Genomic DNA, 16,034 nt, shown 5'->3' with positions numbered 1-16,034 from the left:
AATAGGGGATGGGGTGGGTTGGTGGATCGATGGTTGGACGGACGGGGATGGGGGTGGGTTGGTGGATCGATGGTTGGACGGGATGAGCTGGGGACGGGTAGTGGATCGATGGTTGGACGGATGGGGATGGGCGTGGGTTGGTGGGTCGATGGTTGGACGGATAGGGGTGGGTTGGTGGGTCAATTGTTGGACAGGTGGGGATGGGGGTGGGTTGGTGGATCGATGGTTGGACGGACAGGGATGGGGATGTGGGTGGATCGATGGTTGGACAGGTGGGGAAGGGGGCAGGGATCGGGGGACTCAGCAAGGGACACTGCGCTGATCGAGGCAGGGAAGTTACATGGAGGTGGAAGGACCTGGACAGTTGTGTGATGAATGCCTTGTGCAGAGGCTGGTGAGTATGTGCATCGCACGTGTGTATCAGGTCGTGTGTATCTGTGTGGGGGCGTGTGTGCAAGGGTTGTGTGGCGAGCTGACTATGTTTCAAGGCACAGAGGCAGCAAGTGTCCAGCAGGGGCGTATTCGTTAAGGTGTGCAGTCAGCGCCGCATCTGACATTGTGCGTGCTTTGGCTTTGCGTTGGGTTGTGCAGAAATTGACGTGTGTATTTGATGTAGGTTCTAGCCCCAGTTGTGTAGCCTGTGCAGCCCGTGTGTGTCTGGGGGTGGGGGTCTTTTGAGAGGCGTGTGGGGAGGGTGGAAGGTGGTGTAGGGGATGTGTAGTGGCTAGGGGTGTATTCTGCAAGGGTGTAGGTGTGTGGGCAGAAGGGTGACTGTTCTGCGGGTGGGTGTGAAGCAGAGTTTGTGGTCTATGGGAAGAGTGGAGGAGTGCATATGCAGAAGAGGTTTTATATTGTGTGTGTCACGTGCAGCGGGAAATGTGTGTGTGTGTGAATATGGGTGTGTGTGTGTGCGCGCGCAAAGGAGACTTGGGTGGCAGGGTGTGCCTGTTCTCCTGCTGTGCGCCCAGCAGCAGGGTGTCTATTCTCCTGGTGTGCACCTGGTGACAGGGTGTGTGTGTTCTTCCAGTGTACGCCCGGCAATAGGGTTTGCATGTTCTCCAGGTGTGTGCCCGGTGGCATGGTATGTGTGTTGGGTGGCAGTGTGCGCCTGTTCTCTGGGTGTGCACCCGGTGGCAGAGTGTGTGTGTTCTCCTGGTGTACACCCAGCAGCAGGGTGTGTTGTCTCCTGGTGTGTTCCTAACAGCAGGCTGTGCATATTCTCTGGGTGTGCACCTGGTGGCAGGGTGTATGTGTTCCCCCGGTCTATGCCCGGCAGCAGGGTTTGCGTGTTCTCCGGGTGTGCACCTGGTGGCATGGTGTGTGTGTTCGGTGGCAGGGTGTGTCTGTTCTCTGGGTGTGCACCTGGCAGCAGGATATGCATGTTCTCCGGGTGTGCGCCCAGTGGCAGGGTGTGCCTGTTCTCCGGGTGTGCGCCTGGTGGCAGGGTGTGTGTGTTCTCCCGATGTACATCCAGCAGCAGGGTTTGCGTGTTCTCAGAGTGTGCACCCTGTGGCGTGGTGTGTGTGTTGGGTGGCAGGGTGTGACTGTTCTCTGGGTGTGCACCTGGCAGCAGGATATGCATGTTCTCTGGGTGTGCGCCCAGTGGCAGGGTGTGTGTGTTCTCCCGATGTACGTACAGCAGCAGGGTTTGCGTGTTCTCCGGGTGTGCACCTGGTGGCATGGTGTGTGTGTTCAGTGGCAGGGTGTGTCTGTTCTCTGGGTGTGCACCTGGCAGCAGGATATGCATGTTCTCTGGGTGTGCGCCCAGTGGCAGGTTGTGTGTGTTCTCCCGATGTACGTACAGCAGCAGGGTTTGCATGTTCTCCAAGTGTGCACCCGGTGGCGTGGTGTGTGTGTTGGGTGGCAGGGTGCGGCTGTTCTCCGGGTGTGCGCCTGGTAGCAGGGTGTGTGTGTTCTCCCAGTGTACACCCGGCGGCAGGGTGTGTTGTCTCCTGGTGTGTTCCCGGTGGCAGGGTGTGCACAGTCTTTGGGTGTGTGCCCGGTGGCAGGGTGTGTGTGTTCCCCCGGTGTACGCCCGGCAGCAGGGTTTGCGTGTTCACCGGGTGTGTGCCCGGTGGCAGGGTGTGCCTGTTCTCTGAGTGTGCGCCCGGCTGCAGGGTGTGCCTGTTCTCCGGGTGGGCGCCCGGCCGCAGGGTGTGTGTGTTCTCCCAGTGTACACCCAGCGGCCGGGTGTGTTGTCTCCTGGTGTGTTCCCAGCGGCAGGGTGTGCATATTCTTTGGGTGTGTGCCCAGTGGCAAGGTGTGTGTGTTCCCCTGGTGTGCGCCGGGCGGCAGGGTGTGCCTGTTCTCCGGGTGTGTGCCCGGCGGCAGGGTGTGCCTGTTCTCTGGGTGTGCGCCCAGCGGCAGGGTGTGCCTGTTCTCTGTTCTCTGGGTGTGCGCCCGGCGGCAGGGTGTGCCTGTTCTCTGGGTGTGCGCCCGGCGGCAGGGTGTGCTTGTTCTCCGGGTGTGCGCCTGGTAGCAGGTGTGTGTGTTCTCCCAGTGTACACCCGGCGGCCGGGTGTGTTGTCTCCTGGTGTGCTCCCGGTGGCAGGGTGTGCATATTCTTTGGTTGTGTGCCTGGTGGCGTGTTGTGTGCGCCCGGCGGCAGGGTGTGCCTGTTCTCCGGGTGTGCGCCCGGCGGCAGGGTGTGCCTGTTCTCCGGGTGTGCGCCTGGCGGCAGGGTGTGCCTGTTCTCCGGGTGTGCGCCCGGCCGCAGGGTGTGCCTGTTCTCCCGGTGGGCGCCCGGCTGCAGGGTGTGCCTGTTCTCCGGGCGTGCGCCCGGCGGCAGGGTGTGCCTGTTTTCCGGACGTGCACCCAGCGGCAGGGTGTGCCTGTTCTCCGGGTGTGCGCCCGGCCGCAGGGTGTGCCTGTTCTCCGGGTGTGCGCCCGGCGGCAGGGTGTGCCTGTTCTCTGGGTGTGCGCCCGGTGGCAGGGTGTGCCTGTTCTCTGTTCTCTGGGTGTGCGCCCGGCGGCAGGGTGTGCCTGTTCTCTGGGTGTGCGCCCGGCGGCAGGGTGTGCTTGTTCTCCGGGTGTGCGCCTGGTAGCAGGTGTGTGTGTTCTCCCAGTGTACACCCGGCGGCCGGGTGTGTTGTCTCCTGGTGTGCTCCCGGTGGCAGGGTGTGCATATTCTTTGGGTGTGTGCCTGGTGGCGTGTTGTGTGCGCCCGGCGGTAGGGTGTGCCTGTTCTCCGGGTGTGCGCCCGGCGGCAGGGTGTGCCTGTTCTCCGGGTGTGCGCCTGGCGGCAGGGTGTGCCTGTTCTCCGGGTGTGCGCCCGGCCGCAGGGTGTGCCTGTTCTCCGGGTGTGCGCCCGGCGGCAGGGTGTGCCTGTTCTCCGGGTGTGCGCCCGGCGGCAGGGTGTGCCTGTTCTCCGGGTGTGCGCCCGGCGGCAGGGTGTGCCTGTTCTCCGGGTGTGTGCCCGGTGGCAGGGTGTGCCTGTTCTCCGGGTGTGTGCCTGGCGGCAGGGTGTTGGTTATTCTGTCTGTGTAAACTAGGGGGACCAGACAGCAAACGTGAAAAATCAGGAGGGGGGTGGGGGGAATAGGAGCTTATATAAGACCCAAAAACTGGGACTGTCCCGATAAAATCAGGACATGTGGGCACTCTAGTGTAAAGAGCAGGGTGTGTGTGGTGTGTCTAGGCTCAATGTGTGTGTCTGTTAGAGTGTGGGGGGGGGCAGAGCTCCATCTCCCCCCCCAGATTCAGGACAATCCCCACCCCCATCCCCAGCTGGGATCACTCCAGGCCAACACAGCCCCACCCAAAGCCTGGCCCCAGGCCCAAGGAAAGGGGGCAAGAGAACGGGAATTAGCCCATTTGGCAGAAAGGAGGGGAGTGGGGGCTAGTGGTTAGAGCGGGGGGGACTGGGAGCCAGGACTCCTGGGTTCTATTAACCCCTCCCCCACAGCTGCCTGCCCTGTGGGGGGGGGCTTCCAACCCCCCTGAGCCCCTGGCTGCAGGCACGTCCGCAATGGCTGATCCCCCCCCACCCTCTGCCAGCCAATAGCAGCGCGCACAGCCTCAGACAGCCAATGGGAGAGGAGCAATAACAGCAGCTGGGCTGGGAGGGTCTGAGAGTGACCCCGCCCCCTTCAGAGCCGCCCCGCCCCTTCCCTGCACGTGCAGGTCACAGGCCAAAGTGTGTGTGTGGGGGGGGGGGTCAGTCACACAAGGGTGCCCCTCACTCCTGACCTGCAGCCCCTGCCAGCCCAGCCCTGCCCCCCAGCTCTGCCGGTGCCCCTCACTCCCGACCCGCAGCCCCTGCCAGCCCAGCCCTGCCCCCCAGCTCTGCCAGTGCCCCTCACTCCCGACCTGCAGCCCCTGCCAGCCCAGCCCTGCCCCCCAGCTCTGCCGGTGCCCCTCACTCCCGACCCGCAGCCCCTGTGCCATCCCCAGAGGCGGGTTCAGTGGCTGGGCCCAGCTGCTGTCTGAGGATCATGTTCCCTCGGTGGCTGCCCCCCCCGGCCCCCGTTTGCGGTTTGTCACCTGGGGAACCAACCGCCCGTCCTGTGTCTGCCACCTGCGCCCGCCTATGCCTGGGGCAGGGGGTGGGGGCTTAGTCCTCAAAATCCCCCCCCGCCCAGATCTCTGCCCCACAGCACAGCGCCCACCTGCTCCCCCTGCCCCACAGTTCCCCCAACAAAGCCCTCCCCCCCGCTCATTGCTCTGGGCCAGGGGTCTCTGCCGGCGGAGGGGGGCGGGGGGGGCTGTTACACAGGATGCAGCTGTAACTGGTGCAACTGCCAGGCAGGTGCCGGGGTGGGGGTGCTTCGGGTGTCAGTGTACTGGGGGAGGGGTGAAGGGGGGAGGAGTGGGGGTTCTGCTGGTGAGGGGGGTGGGGGTGCAGAGTGGGAAAGGTGCAGTGGGGGGAGGGTGTGGGGTATGCAGAGGGGAAGGGTGGCGTGGGGGGGTGCAGAGGGGGAGGGATGCAGTGGGGGGAGGGTGGGGGATGCGGGGTGGGGGGGTGCAGAGGGGGAGGGGTGCAGTGTGAGGAGGGTATGGGGATGCAGAGGAGGGAAGGAGGGAGGGGGTAGGTGATGCAGAGGGGGAGGGGTGGGCATGGGGGGTTCAGGGGGGAGGAGCGGGGGTTCCGCGGGGGTGCGGGTGCAGAGTGGGAGAGGTGCAGTGAGGGGATGGTATGGGGGTGCAGAGGAGGGAGGGGGTAGGGAGTGCAGAGGGGGAGGGGTGCAGTGGGGGGGAGGGTATGGGGGTGCAGAGGAGGGAGGGTGTAGGGGATGCAGATGGGGAGGGGTGGTGTAGGGGGGTGCAGAGGGGGAGGGGTGCAGTGCAGGGAGGGTGTGGGGGTGCAGAGGAGGGAGGGAGGGGGTAGGGGATGCAGAGGGGGAGAGGTGCAGTGAGGGGATGGTATGGGGGTGCAGAGGAGGTAGGGGGTGCAGAGGGGGAGGGGTGCAGTGGGAGGAGGGTATGGGGGTGCAGAGGAGGGAGGGTGTAGGGGATGCAGAGGGGAGGGGCGGCATAGGGGGGTGCAGAGGGGGAGGGGTGCAGTGGAGGGAGGGTGTGGGGCTGCAGAGGAGGGAGGGAGGGGGTAGGGGATGCAGAGGGGGAGGGGTGGCATGGGGGGTGCAGTGGGGGGAGGGGCAGGGGTTCCGCCGGGGCGGGGGGGCAGGGACTCCGGCACGTTCTGGTTCCTTCCTGCTCAGCACTTGGCCGGGTGCCCAGCTGGGCGGCTATTTATATCCTGTCCCCATGTGCCCCTGCGCTGGCAGCCGCGGCGGGGTGGGGGCGGGGGCAGGGCCCCATGCGTGTGCAGAGCTGCGGGTGGGGGAGACACGCAGACACGTGCATGTGTGTTTTGGACGTTAGCATGTGCAGGCGTGTGTGTGTGTCCCCCACCCCCTCTCTGTGGCTCGTGGAGCGTGTTCCAGCGTGTGGCGGGGCCGGAATAGCGCCTGGGAGAAGATTACCATGTGGCTGCCCTCGCCGGTACCGACATGGCCCCTGCATGTGTCCGTGTAGCCAGCATGTGTCTTAGCGTGTCTGCGTAGCCATGGCTGGTGTATGTATTTGTGTGTCTTGGCATGTCCAGCCATGTTTGGTAATTCAGGAATCAGTGCAAGCATGTCTTGCATGGTGAGGTATGTGTCAGCACGTCCAGGTGGGTCTGTACATGCCGTGGTAGCGTGTTTGGTGTGTGCATTGGCATGGCCAGGGCATGTTGCAGCGTGTCCAGGTGTGTGGCTGTACATGGCATGTTAGCGTGTTCAGTGTGTGTGTTGGCATGGCCGGGACATGTTGCAGCATGTCCAGGCATGTGAATGTACGTTCCATGTTAGCATTTTTGTTGCGTATTGGCATAGCTGAGGCACATCGTAGTATGTCCAGGCATGTGGCTATAAATGGTGCATAGTGTTTGGTGTATGGGTTGGCATGGTCAGGGCGTGTTGCAGCGTGTCCAGGCATATGGCTATACATGGTGTGTTAACATGTTCTCTGTGTGCGCATTGGCATGACCAGGGCGTGTCACAGCATGTCCAGGCATGTGGTTGTACATGGCATGTTAGTGTGTTCTCTGTGTGTATTGGGATGGTCGGGGCCTGTCACTGCATGTCCATGTGTGTGTCTGTACATGGCATGTTAGTGTGTTCTCTGTATGTGTTGGCATGACTGGAGCATGACACAAAGTGTCCAGGGTGTGGCTGTACATGGTGTGTTAGCATGTTCTCTATATGTGTTGGCATGACCAGGGCATGTCACACACAGTGTCCAGGCTTGTGGCTGTACGTGGCATGTTAGCGTGTTCTCTGTGTTGGCATGACCAGAGAGTCACAGCATGTCCAGGCATGTGGCTATACATGGCATATTAGCATGTTCTGTGTTGGCATGAATGAGGCGTGTCGCAGCATGTCCAGGCGTGTGGCTGTACATGGCATGTTAGCGTGTCCTCTGTGTTTGCATGACCAGGGTGTGTCACAGTGTGTTTAGGGTTGTGGCTCTACATGGTGTGTTAGCGTGTTCTGTGTTTGCATGACCAGGGCATGTCACAGCGTGTCCAGGCGTGTGGCTGTACATGGCATGTTAGCGTGTTCTCTGTGTTTGCATGACCAGGGTGGGTCATAGTGTGTTTAGGGTGGTGGCTCTACATGGTGTGTTAGCGTGTTCTGTGTTTGCATGACCAGGGCATGTCACAGCGTGTCCAGGCGTGTGGCTGTCTTGCCACCCCATATCCTGACCCCACACGTGTGTCTCCAAGCAGCTGTTTCCCAGCTCCCCCTCCATGGCTGAGCAACAAGGCCGAGCCGGGCCCCCATTGGCTGACAGGGCGATGACATCAGCAGCCCAGGCATAGTTAATAGGGCGGCCCTGGAGCCAGGTCAACCTTCCTGCCTCTGTTACCATAGCAACAGGGAAAGCGCTGGGCTCCATCACCCCCCCCCCCCAACTGGGCCAAAAGGTCCTTCCCTGCCCCCCCGCCCCCATTTCTGGGGGAAGCCCATGGCTGGGCTAGCAGGGGCTGCGGGTCGGGAGTGAGGGGCACCTGCAGAGCTGGCGGGGCAGGGCTGGGCTAGCAGGGGCTGCAGGTCGGGAGTGAGGGGCACCGGCAGAGCTGGGGGGGCAGGGCTGGGCTAGCAGGGGCTGCAGGTCGGGAGTGAGGGGCACCGGCAGGGCTGGGCTGGCAGGGGCTGCAGGTCGGGAGTGAGGGGCACCGGCAGAGCTGGGGGGGCAGGGCTGGGCTAGCAGGGGCTGCAGGTCGGGAGTGAGGGGCACTAGCAGAGCTGGAGGGGGCAGGGCTGGAGGGCAGAGCTGGGGGGCAGGGCTGGGCTAGCAGGGGCTGCAGGTCGGGAGTGAGGGGCACCAGCAGAGCTGGTGGGGGGGCAGGGCTGGGCTAGCAGGGGCTGCGGGTTGGGAGTGAGGGGCACCGGCAGAGCTGGGGGGCAGGGCTGGGCTAGCAGGGGCTGCAGGTCGGGAGTGAGGGGCACAGGCAGAGCTGGGGGGCAGGGCTGGGCTAGCAGGGGCTGCAGGTCAGGAATGAGGGGCACTGGCAGAGCTGGGGGGACAGGACCGGGCTAACAGGGGGCTGCAGATCGGGAGTGAGGGGCACCGGCAGAGCTGGGGGGCAGGGCTGGACTAGCAGGGGCTGCAGGTTGGGAGTGAGGGGCACCGGCAGGGCTGAGGGGGCAGGGCTGGGCTGGCAGGGGCTGCAGGTCAGGAGTGAGGGGCACCGGCAGAGCTGGGGGGGCAGGGCTGGGCTAGCAGGGGCTGCAGGTCGGGAGTGAGGGGCACCGGCAGAGCTGGGGGGGGCAGGGCTGGGCTAGCAGGGGCTGCAGGTCGGGAGTGAGGGGCACCGGCAGAGCTGGGGGGGCAGGGCTGGGCTAGCAGGGGCTGCGGGTCGGGAGTGAGGGGCACAGGCAGAGCTGGGGGGCAGGGGCACAGGCAGACCTGGGGGGCAGGGCTGGGCTGGCAGGGGCAGAGGCATAGCTGGGGGGCAGGGCCAGGCCAGCAGGGGCTGGGGGGGGACCCCGGGCCTATGGCAGGCCTATGGCAGGCTGGCTCCTGTCTGTCTCTCTGCGGGGGCGGGTGGGGGCAGAGATCAGCCAGTCCCAGGCTCCCAGTTACTGATTAACTTCAGCCTAGGAGCGGTGGGGGAGGGGAGGGGCCTGCGACCAACCCTATAATAACAACCCCTCACCGCAGGCGGCCAAACAGGATCCTTCCCGCCAGGCTCCAGAGAAGGGAAACCGAGGCAGAGAGGTCCAGGGACTCACCCTCATATAACACCCAGACCCCGCCCCCCCATATTGTACCCATCCCAGCCTCTGTGCCAGGGCAGGCGGGTCTCAGCAGAGTGCTGGGAGCCCGGACTCCTGGGTTCTCTCCCCGGCTCTGGGAGGGGAGTGGGGGCTGGTGGTCAGAGCAGGGGGGGCTGGGAGCCAGGACTCCTGGGTTCTCTCCCCGGCTCTGGGAGGGGAGTGGGGGCTGGTGGTCAGAGCAGGGGGGGCTGGGAGCCAGGACTCCTGGGTTCTCTCCCCGGCTCTGGGAGGGGAGTGGGGGCTGGTGGTTAGAGCAGGGGGGCTGGGAGCCAGGACTCCTGGGTTCTCTCCCCGGCTCTGGGAGTGGAGTGGGGGCTTGTGGGTTAGAGCAGAGGGGACTGGGAGCCAGGACTCCTGGGTTCTCTCCCCGGCTCTGGGAGGGGAATGGGGGCTTGTGGTTCAGAGCAGGGGGGGCTGGGAGCCAGGACTCCTGGGTTCTCTCCCAGCTCTGGGAGGGGAGTGGGGGCTGGTGGTTGGAGCAGGGGGGGCTGGGAGCCAGGACTCCTGGGTTCTCTCCCCAGCTCTGGGAGGGGAATGGGGGCTGGTGGTTAGAGCAGGGGGGGCTGGGAGCCAGAACTCCTGGGTTCTCTCCCCAGCTCTGGGAGGGGAATGGGGGCTGGTGGTCAGAGCAGGGGGGGCTGGGAGCCAGGACTCCTGGGTTCTCTCCCCGCTCTGGGAGGGGAGTGGGGCACAATGGGGCCTGATCCTGGCTGGCAGGGTCTGAATTTGCTCCCCTAGCATTGAACTGCCCAAAGAAGGAAAACCAGCTCCCCCCTCCCACACCTCCCCCCCCGCCTGTTCTGTCTTTTCAAGCAGCATTTAATTTCTGCCCCACACATGGGGGGGGACAGGGATACTCCTACTCCCCCCCCAGATCAGGTTACTGCTCCCCACCCCCATGCCAGCTGGGCGCACCTGTCCCCACAGCCCACCAGCAGATGGGCCCTCCCTAGGGGCGATCGGGCTCCAGCCGCGATGGGGGGGGGGGAGCGGCTCCGGTGTGAGGGGATGGACGGGACTGCGGGAACCAGGCTGAGGAGCAGGACTCCTGGGTTCTCTCCCCAGCTCTGGGGGTGGGGCTAGTGGGTTAGAGATGGGGGGCTGGGAGCCAGGACTCCTGGGTTCTGTCCCTGGCTTGTGGGGGTTTGGAGCTGGTGGGGGGTTGGGAGCCAAGATACCTGGGGTCCTTCACCAATGACTACGGGTGTGTTCCTTCCTCGCTGTGTGCCTCAGTTTCCCCCCACCCACCCGTCTCTGTTTATATCGATTTCAAGCTCTTTGGCACAAGGGCTGTGTGAATCTTGGCAGCGCCCAGCACAATGGGGCCAGAATCTCGGTTGTAGGGGTCTGGGCAGCGCCCGGTTGACGGGGCCCCCCCCCAGCCTGGCTCCTGCCAGGGCAGGTTAAGCACCGGCTCCTGGAGTCACCTGCCAGGCCCCCCAGCTGGGAGAATGGGCGATTGAGCCCGGCAGGGTAACATTGCCTGAGTCTGCAGAGAGCCTGAGCCTCTCGCTGGGGGAGGGGGGAGCTGCCCTGTGCCTGTCAATGGGGTGTTAACTCCAGGCCTCAGAGGGGACTGCCCTCAAGGGGGGAGGGGGAGGGAGACACCAGGCCCCATGGACCCCCTGGTGAAACCCATTCAGATGGGGGCGGGGCTATGACAGTGGGTGGGGCCACAAGGGACTGCCCCCGCGATGGGGATCCCCCGGGGTCACATGCAGGGGCCAAATGCAATGGGCAGATGGGCCAGACCAGAGACAGGGACGGGGGACGCCTGGATTCCAGTCCCAGTGCTGGGAGTGTGGGAGAGTTACAGCCCAGCTGTGTGACTCAGTTTCCCCTCCTGCCTTTGTCTAATTGGACTGGAAGGGGTTTGGGGCAGGGGTCTCTGAGCCGCCCCTCACATCCGGGCAGTGCAGGGCAGGACGGGGAGGGTGGCATGACGCAGACGTAGCTAGCAGTAATTAGGGGCCTCGTCGGTTTTCCTGGGCTCTGTGTGACCCGGGCACCGGGAGATTCCCTAGCCGGAGCGCCGCAGGGGAAGTGGGGCAAGGCCGCAGCCCTGGCTACCTCCCCCAGGCCTGGCCAGCCCCTGCCCCCCGTCCTTTGGCACAGCCATCACCCCGGCTCCAGGGGGTACAGAGCGGGGGAGGGACGCCGGAGGAAGAGGGTGGGAGGCAGGGGGCGCAGGCCCAGTGTTGGGGGTTTGGAGCCAGCCAGGAGGCCTGTCTGGAAGGCGCGTTACCGGCCTCCATCCAGAGGGAGATTCTCTGGCCTGGGGGAGTCAGCAGGTCAGCTCCCAGCCCCCCCTGCTCTAACCCACCAGCTCCCACTCCCCTCCCAGAGCTGGGGAGAGAACCCAGGAGTCCTGGCTCCCAGCCCCCCCCCCTGCTCTAACCACCAGCCCCCACTCCCCTCCCAGAGCCGGGGAGAGAACCCAGGAGTCCTGGCTCCCAGCCCCCCTGCTCTAACCACCAGCCCCCACTCCCCTCCCAGAGCCGGGGAGAGAACCCAGGAGTCCTGGCTCCCAGCCCCCCTGCTCTAACCACCAGCCCCCACTCCCCTCCCAGAGCCGGGGAGAGAACCCAGGAGTCCTGGCTCCCAGCCCCCCCTGCTCTAACCACCAGCCCCCGCCCCCACTCCCCTCCCAGAGCTGGGGAGAGAACCCAGGAGTCCTGGCTCCCAGCCCCCCCTGCTCTAACCACCAGCCCCCACCCCCACTCCCCTCCCAGAGCCGGGGAGAGAACCCAGGAGTCCTGGCTCCCAGCCCCCCCTGCTCTAACCACCAGCCCCCACTCCCCTCCCCTCCCAGAGCCGGGGAGAGAACCCAGGAGTCCTGGCTCCCAGCCCCCCTGCTCCAACCACCAGCCCCCACTCCCCTCCCAGAGCCAGGGAGAGAACCCAGGAGTTCTGGCTCCCAGCCCCCCTGCTCTAACCCACCAGCCCCCACTCCCCTCCCCTCCCAGAGCCGGGGAGAGAACCCAGGAGTCCTGGCTCCCAGCCCCCCTGCTCTGACCCACCAGCCCCTACTTCCCTCCCAGAGCCAGGGAGAGAACCCAGGAGTCCTGGCTCCCAGCCCCCCTGCTCTAACCACCAGCCCCCACCCCCACTCCCCTCCCAGAGCCGGGGAGAGAACCCAGGAGTCCTGGCTCCCAGCCCCCCCTGCTCTAACCACCAGCCCCCACTCCCCTCCCCTCCCAGAGCCGGGGAGAGAACCCAGGAGTCCTGGCTCCCAGCCCCCCTGCTCCAACCACCAGCCCCCACTCCCCTCCCAGAGCCAGGGAGAGAACCCAGGAGTTCTGGCTCCCAGCCCCCCCTGCTCTAACCCACCAGCCCCCACTCCCCTCCCCTCCCAGAGCCGGGGAGAGAACCCAGGAGTCCTGGCTCCCAGCCCCCCTGCTCTGACCCACCAGCCCCTACTTCCCTCCCAGAGCCAGGGAGAGAACCCAGGAGTCCTGGCTCCCAGCCCCCCGCTCTAACCACCAGGCCCCACTCCCCCCAGCGCCGGGTGTTTAAGGGAAGTGAATTGAAGACATGGCAGGAATCTCTGGGCCAGGAGCCCAGGTTCGCTGCACTGGATGTCACAGCTCAGCTGGGGGGGGGGGGGGCTGTGAGAATCACCCAAAATGAGGGGGGCGGGGGCGGCAGGGACTGGCCAATCAGGAAAGGGGCGTTCCCCTGCGGCTCGGGCTGACAGAGCTTCGCGTGGTCACCTGTCGCCCTCTGGTGGGCAAATGTCAGAACAGCTCCCGCCCGGGCCCAGGGCGGGGATTGGCTGGCTCGGGGGGGCGGGGAATGGGGCAGGGGTCTGTCCCCTCTAGGGGGCGCCGGCTCCCACCCGGCCCCAGGATTCACGGCTCTGCTGGCGCTAGATTTCTGACCAATCAAGGGGAGCTGTGAGGCCCCGCCCACCGCTCCCTGACGCCCGGTTGGCTGAACTGAGGAGATTGAGGTCCTGCTGCCCAATCAGAAATTGCTGTAAATCTTACAGCTCTGCCTGGCGCGGGGTCGGGTTCCAGGTGTTCCTGTGGGCGGGGCCAGAGCCAGGGGGCGGGGCGTGCGGGCTGGAGCGGGGTTCGGGGGGGGCGGATGTCAGGTGTGGGTGGGTATTTGCGGGGGGGCGGATATCTGGGCTAGATCCAGGCGGGGGCTCTGGGCTGGACTGGGGGGGGGTCCGGGCTGCCTGCCCCCCCCCGCCGGCTCTGCCTGCACCCCCCTCCGCTCCCCCCCCCCGCCGATATGACGCACCGAAAGTTACACCCACCCGCCCCCCCATCCCGTTACCTGCGCCCGGGTCCCTCCGCTGGCAGCCGGGCCCGGTGGGGGGCGCCCCCCATCTCCCTCCGCCGCCCCTTGATTGACAGCCGGGCGGCCCCGCAGCCCGCGCCCCCCCATCCCCGGGCTGCTGGGGGCGGGGGCGGGGCCGAGCCGGGCCGTGGCGCAGTTCGGGCCCCGGCTCAGGCTGCTTCTTCCTCCGGAGCCAAACCGGAGTCAAACCGCCCCGCCCCCTGCGCCCTCCCCGCCGGAGGGGGAGTCACGGCGGCTCTACCCCTCCCCCCACCCGTGTGTCTAGGGGGTGTCACAGCGTCTTTACCCCCCTGGGTATGTGGGGGGGGTCACATCATCTGTACCCCCCGTGTGTTAGCGCCTCTACCCCCCGCGTGTGGGGGGGTCACAGTCTTTACCCCCCAGCTCTCTCGTGTGTGTGTGTGTGGAGGGGGTTACACTGTCTGTACAGCCCAGGGTGTGTGTTAGCGCCTCTACCCCCCCGTGTGTGGGGGTCATAGTCTTTACCCCCCAGCTCTCTCTCTCTGTGTGTGTGGTTACACTGTCTGCACACCCCGGGGCGTGTTAGCACCTCTACTCCCCCCCCCGCGTGTGTGTGTGTGGGGTCACAGTCTTTACCCCCCAGCTCTGTGTCTCTCTCTCTCTCTCTCTGTGTGTGTGGTTACACTGTCTGCACACCCCGGGGCGTGTTAGCACCTCTACCCCCCCCCCGCGTGTGTGTGGGGGTCACAGTCTTTACCCCCCAGCTCTGTGTCTCTGTGTGTGTGTGTGTGTGTGTGTGGTTACACTGTCTGCACACCCCGGGGCGTGTTAGCACCTCTACCCCCCCCCGCGTGTGTGGGGGGGTCACAGTCTTTACCCCCCAGCTCTGTGTGTGTGTGTGTGGAGGGGGTTACACTGTCTGTACACCCCGGTGTGTGTTAGCACCTCTATCCCCCGTGTGTGTGTGGGGGGTCACAGCATCTCTACACTCCCGTGTGTGTGGGGGGGGGGGGCGGCTCACAGCATCTCTACAAACCCGTGTAGGGGGGTTTCATAGCGCCTCTACCCACCCTATGGGGGGGGTTCACTGTCTGTACACCTCCGTGTGTGTTAGCGCCTCTACCCCCCCCGTGTGTGTGTGTGTGGGGGGGGTGTCACAGCATCTCTACACTCCCGTGTGTGTAGGGGGGAATGGGTCACAGCCTCTCTAGACCCCCATGTAGGGGGGTTTCATAGCACCTCTACCCGCCCTGTGTGTGTGTGGAGTCACAGCATCTTTACCCCCAGCTGTGTGTGTGTGGGGGGGGATCACACCGTCTCTACAGCCGTGTGTATCAGCGCCTCTACCCCCCCCCCCGTGTGGGTCACACCATCTCTACAGCCGTGTGTATCAGCGCCTCTACCCCCCCCCGTGTGGGTCACACCATCTCTACACCCCCGTGTGTGTGGGGTCACACCGTCTCTACACCCGTGTGTATCAGCGCCTCTACCCCCCCCCGTGTGGGTCACACCATCTCTACACCCCCGTGTGTGGGGGGTCACACCGTCTCTATAGCCGTGTGTATCAGCGCCTCTACCCCGCCCCCCGTGTGGGGGGTCACAGTCTCTACCCCTCTGTGTGTGACCGCCCCGTGTATGGGGGGGGTCACAGCATCTCTACCCCCCCGTGTCAGTGCCTCTACCCCTCTGTGGGGGAGCGGGTCACACCGTCGCTACACCCACGTGTGTAGGGGGTGTCATAGTGCCTATACTCCCCCGTGTGTGTGTGGGGGGGTGCCACACCATCTCTAAACACCCCCCCGTGTGTAATAGGGTGTCCTAGCGCCTCTACTCCCCCGTGTGCATGTGTGTGGGGGGTGTCACACCGTCTCTAACCCCCCCATGGGTAGTGGGGTGTCATAGTGCCTATACCCCCCCCCGTGTATGTGGGGGTCACATCAACTCTAGCCCCCTGGTGTCCCACAGCGCCTCCTGCTGGGGAGACTCACCTCACCTGCTCCCCCCCCCAATGCTGTGGGCTGGGACCCCCTGTGCAGTGAGTGTGTTTACACGCGCACCCCAGCCACACGCCTGGTGGGAACGCGCCTGGGCAAGGACCTGCCCCCCCCCCCGCCTGGGCTGCGGCTGGGGGGCGGCAGGGCGCTGACATGGGGGGGTTCAGGGTGGTGGGGAATTCTCACCCTCCCTAGCATGGCAGAGCCCCCCCCGCCCGCTAGCCCAGGGCACCATGGGGCAGCAGCTCCCCCAGCGGCAACTGGTGGGATTGCTCCGGGCCTCGGTTTCCCCACGGGATGAGCCGCCGTTCCGGTGGGGGGCCTGCGGGACGCCGGGGCCTGGGGCAGAGCTGGGTTCGAGTCTGGCCTCAGCAGCACGACGTGGGGACCCGGGAGGAGCAGGGAAACTGAGGCACGGGGCCCAGACCCAAACTGCAGCTGCTGGATCAGACCGTGGGCCTGTCCGACCCCATCTCTCCCCCCAGCATGCAGCCCCCGCTGGGGGGGGTCGCACACAGGCCCCACGGCGCGCAGCGAAGGGTGGGTTTATTGCAGGGGGGGGGCTCAGCTGTCCAGGCTCATGAGCAGGGCGGTGCCCCGTTTGATCCAGTGGTCGGGGGGGGCGGCGCCGGCCCGCAGCTCCACCCCGATGACGAAGGAGGGGCGCCCGGCGGAGCCCGCCCGGTTCGGGTAGTAATAGCAGGGGCAGGCGTAGGTCCCTGCGAGAGAGGGGGGGTCAGGGGGCGGAGCCAGGCTGCCCCCCGGAACCCTCAGCCCGGTGCCCCCCCTCTAGCCCTCAGCGCCCCACCCCCGCACCTGCACCCCTCCCTGAGACTTCTCCCCCATCAGCCCACCCCCTAGACCCTCCCCCCCACGGGCAGTGCCCCTCACCCCCCTTAGCGCCCCCACCCCCGGACCTGCACCCCCTCCCTGAGACTTCTCCCCCATCAGCCCACCCCCTAGACCCTCCCCCCCAAGGGCAGTGCCCCCCACTCCCTTTAGCGCC

General features: G+C 65.7%; 3 protein-coding genes across 3 annotated transcripts in view; 1 reads left to right on the top strand and 2 right to left on the bottom strand.

Moving 5' to 3' along the window:
* The window catches only part of KDM6B (lysine demethylase 6B), a 16,853-nt gene extending 16,296 nt beyond the window's left edge, over nucleotides 1-557 (bottom strand). Inside the window, exon 1 of the mRNA XM_030546239.1 lies at nucleotides 478-557. Within this exon, the coding sequence (XP_030402099.1) occupies nucleotides 478-557 (80 nt within the window). The remainder of the gene's footprint in view (nucleotides 1-477) is intronic.
* A 502-nt stretch (nucleotides 558-1,059) lies between these two features.
* LOC115642641 (kielin/chordin-like protein) lies at nucleotides 1,060-3,561 on the top strand. Its single transcript, XM_030546302.1, has 2 exons — nucleotides 1,060-2,933; nucleotides 3,048-3,561. Exons 1-2 carry the CDS (start codon nucleotides 1,084-1,086, stop codon nucleotides 3,484-3,486), a joined length of 2,289 nt encoding a protein of 762 aa, XP_030402162.1. The 5' UTR covers nucleotides 1,060-1,083; the 3' UTR covers nucleotides 3,487-3,561.
* Nucleotides 3,562-14,434: 10,873 nt separating this feature from the next.
* The window catches only part of DNAH2 (dynein axonemal heavy chain 2), a 136,762-nt gene continuing 135,162 nt past the window's right edge, over nucleotides 14,435-16,034 (bottom strand). The window contains exon 88 of the mRNA XM_030546262.1: nucleotides 14,435-15,747. Within this exon, the coding sequence (XP_030402122.1) occupies nucleotides 15,593-15,747 (155 nt within the window). The 3' untranslated portion in view covers nucleotides 14,435-15,592. The remainder of the gene's footprint in view (nucleotides 15,748-16,034) is intronic.

This window comes from Gopherus evgoodei, unplaced genomic scaffold, assembly GCF_007399415.2.
Source record: "Gopherus evgoodei ecotype Sinaloan lineage unplaced genomic scaffold, rGopEvg1_v1.p scaffold_43_arrow_ctg1, whole genome shotgun sequence".
In the NCBI taxonomy this organism is placed as follows: Eukaryota; Metazoa; Chordata; order Testudines; family Testudinidae; genus Gopherus; species Gopherus evgoodei.
This window is presented reverse-complemented; position numbering and strand designations above follow the sequence as displayed.

Bases quoted from the DNA above. Each gene is read 5' to 3' on its own strand.
- LOC115642641 (XM_030546302.1), top strand. From the start codon at position 1,084: ATGTGTGTTGGGTGGCAGTGTGCGCCTGTTCTCTGGGTGTGCACCCGG. The intron at 2,934-3,047 runs GTGTGCCTGTTC...GCCTGGTAGCAG, and splicing joins GGTGTGCGCCCGGTGGCAGG to GTGTGTGTGTTCTCCCAGTG.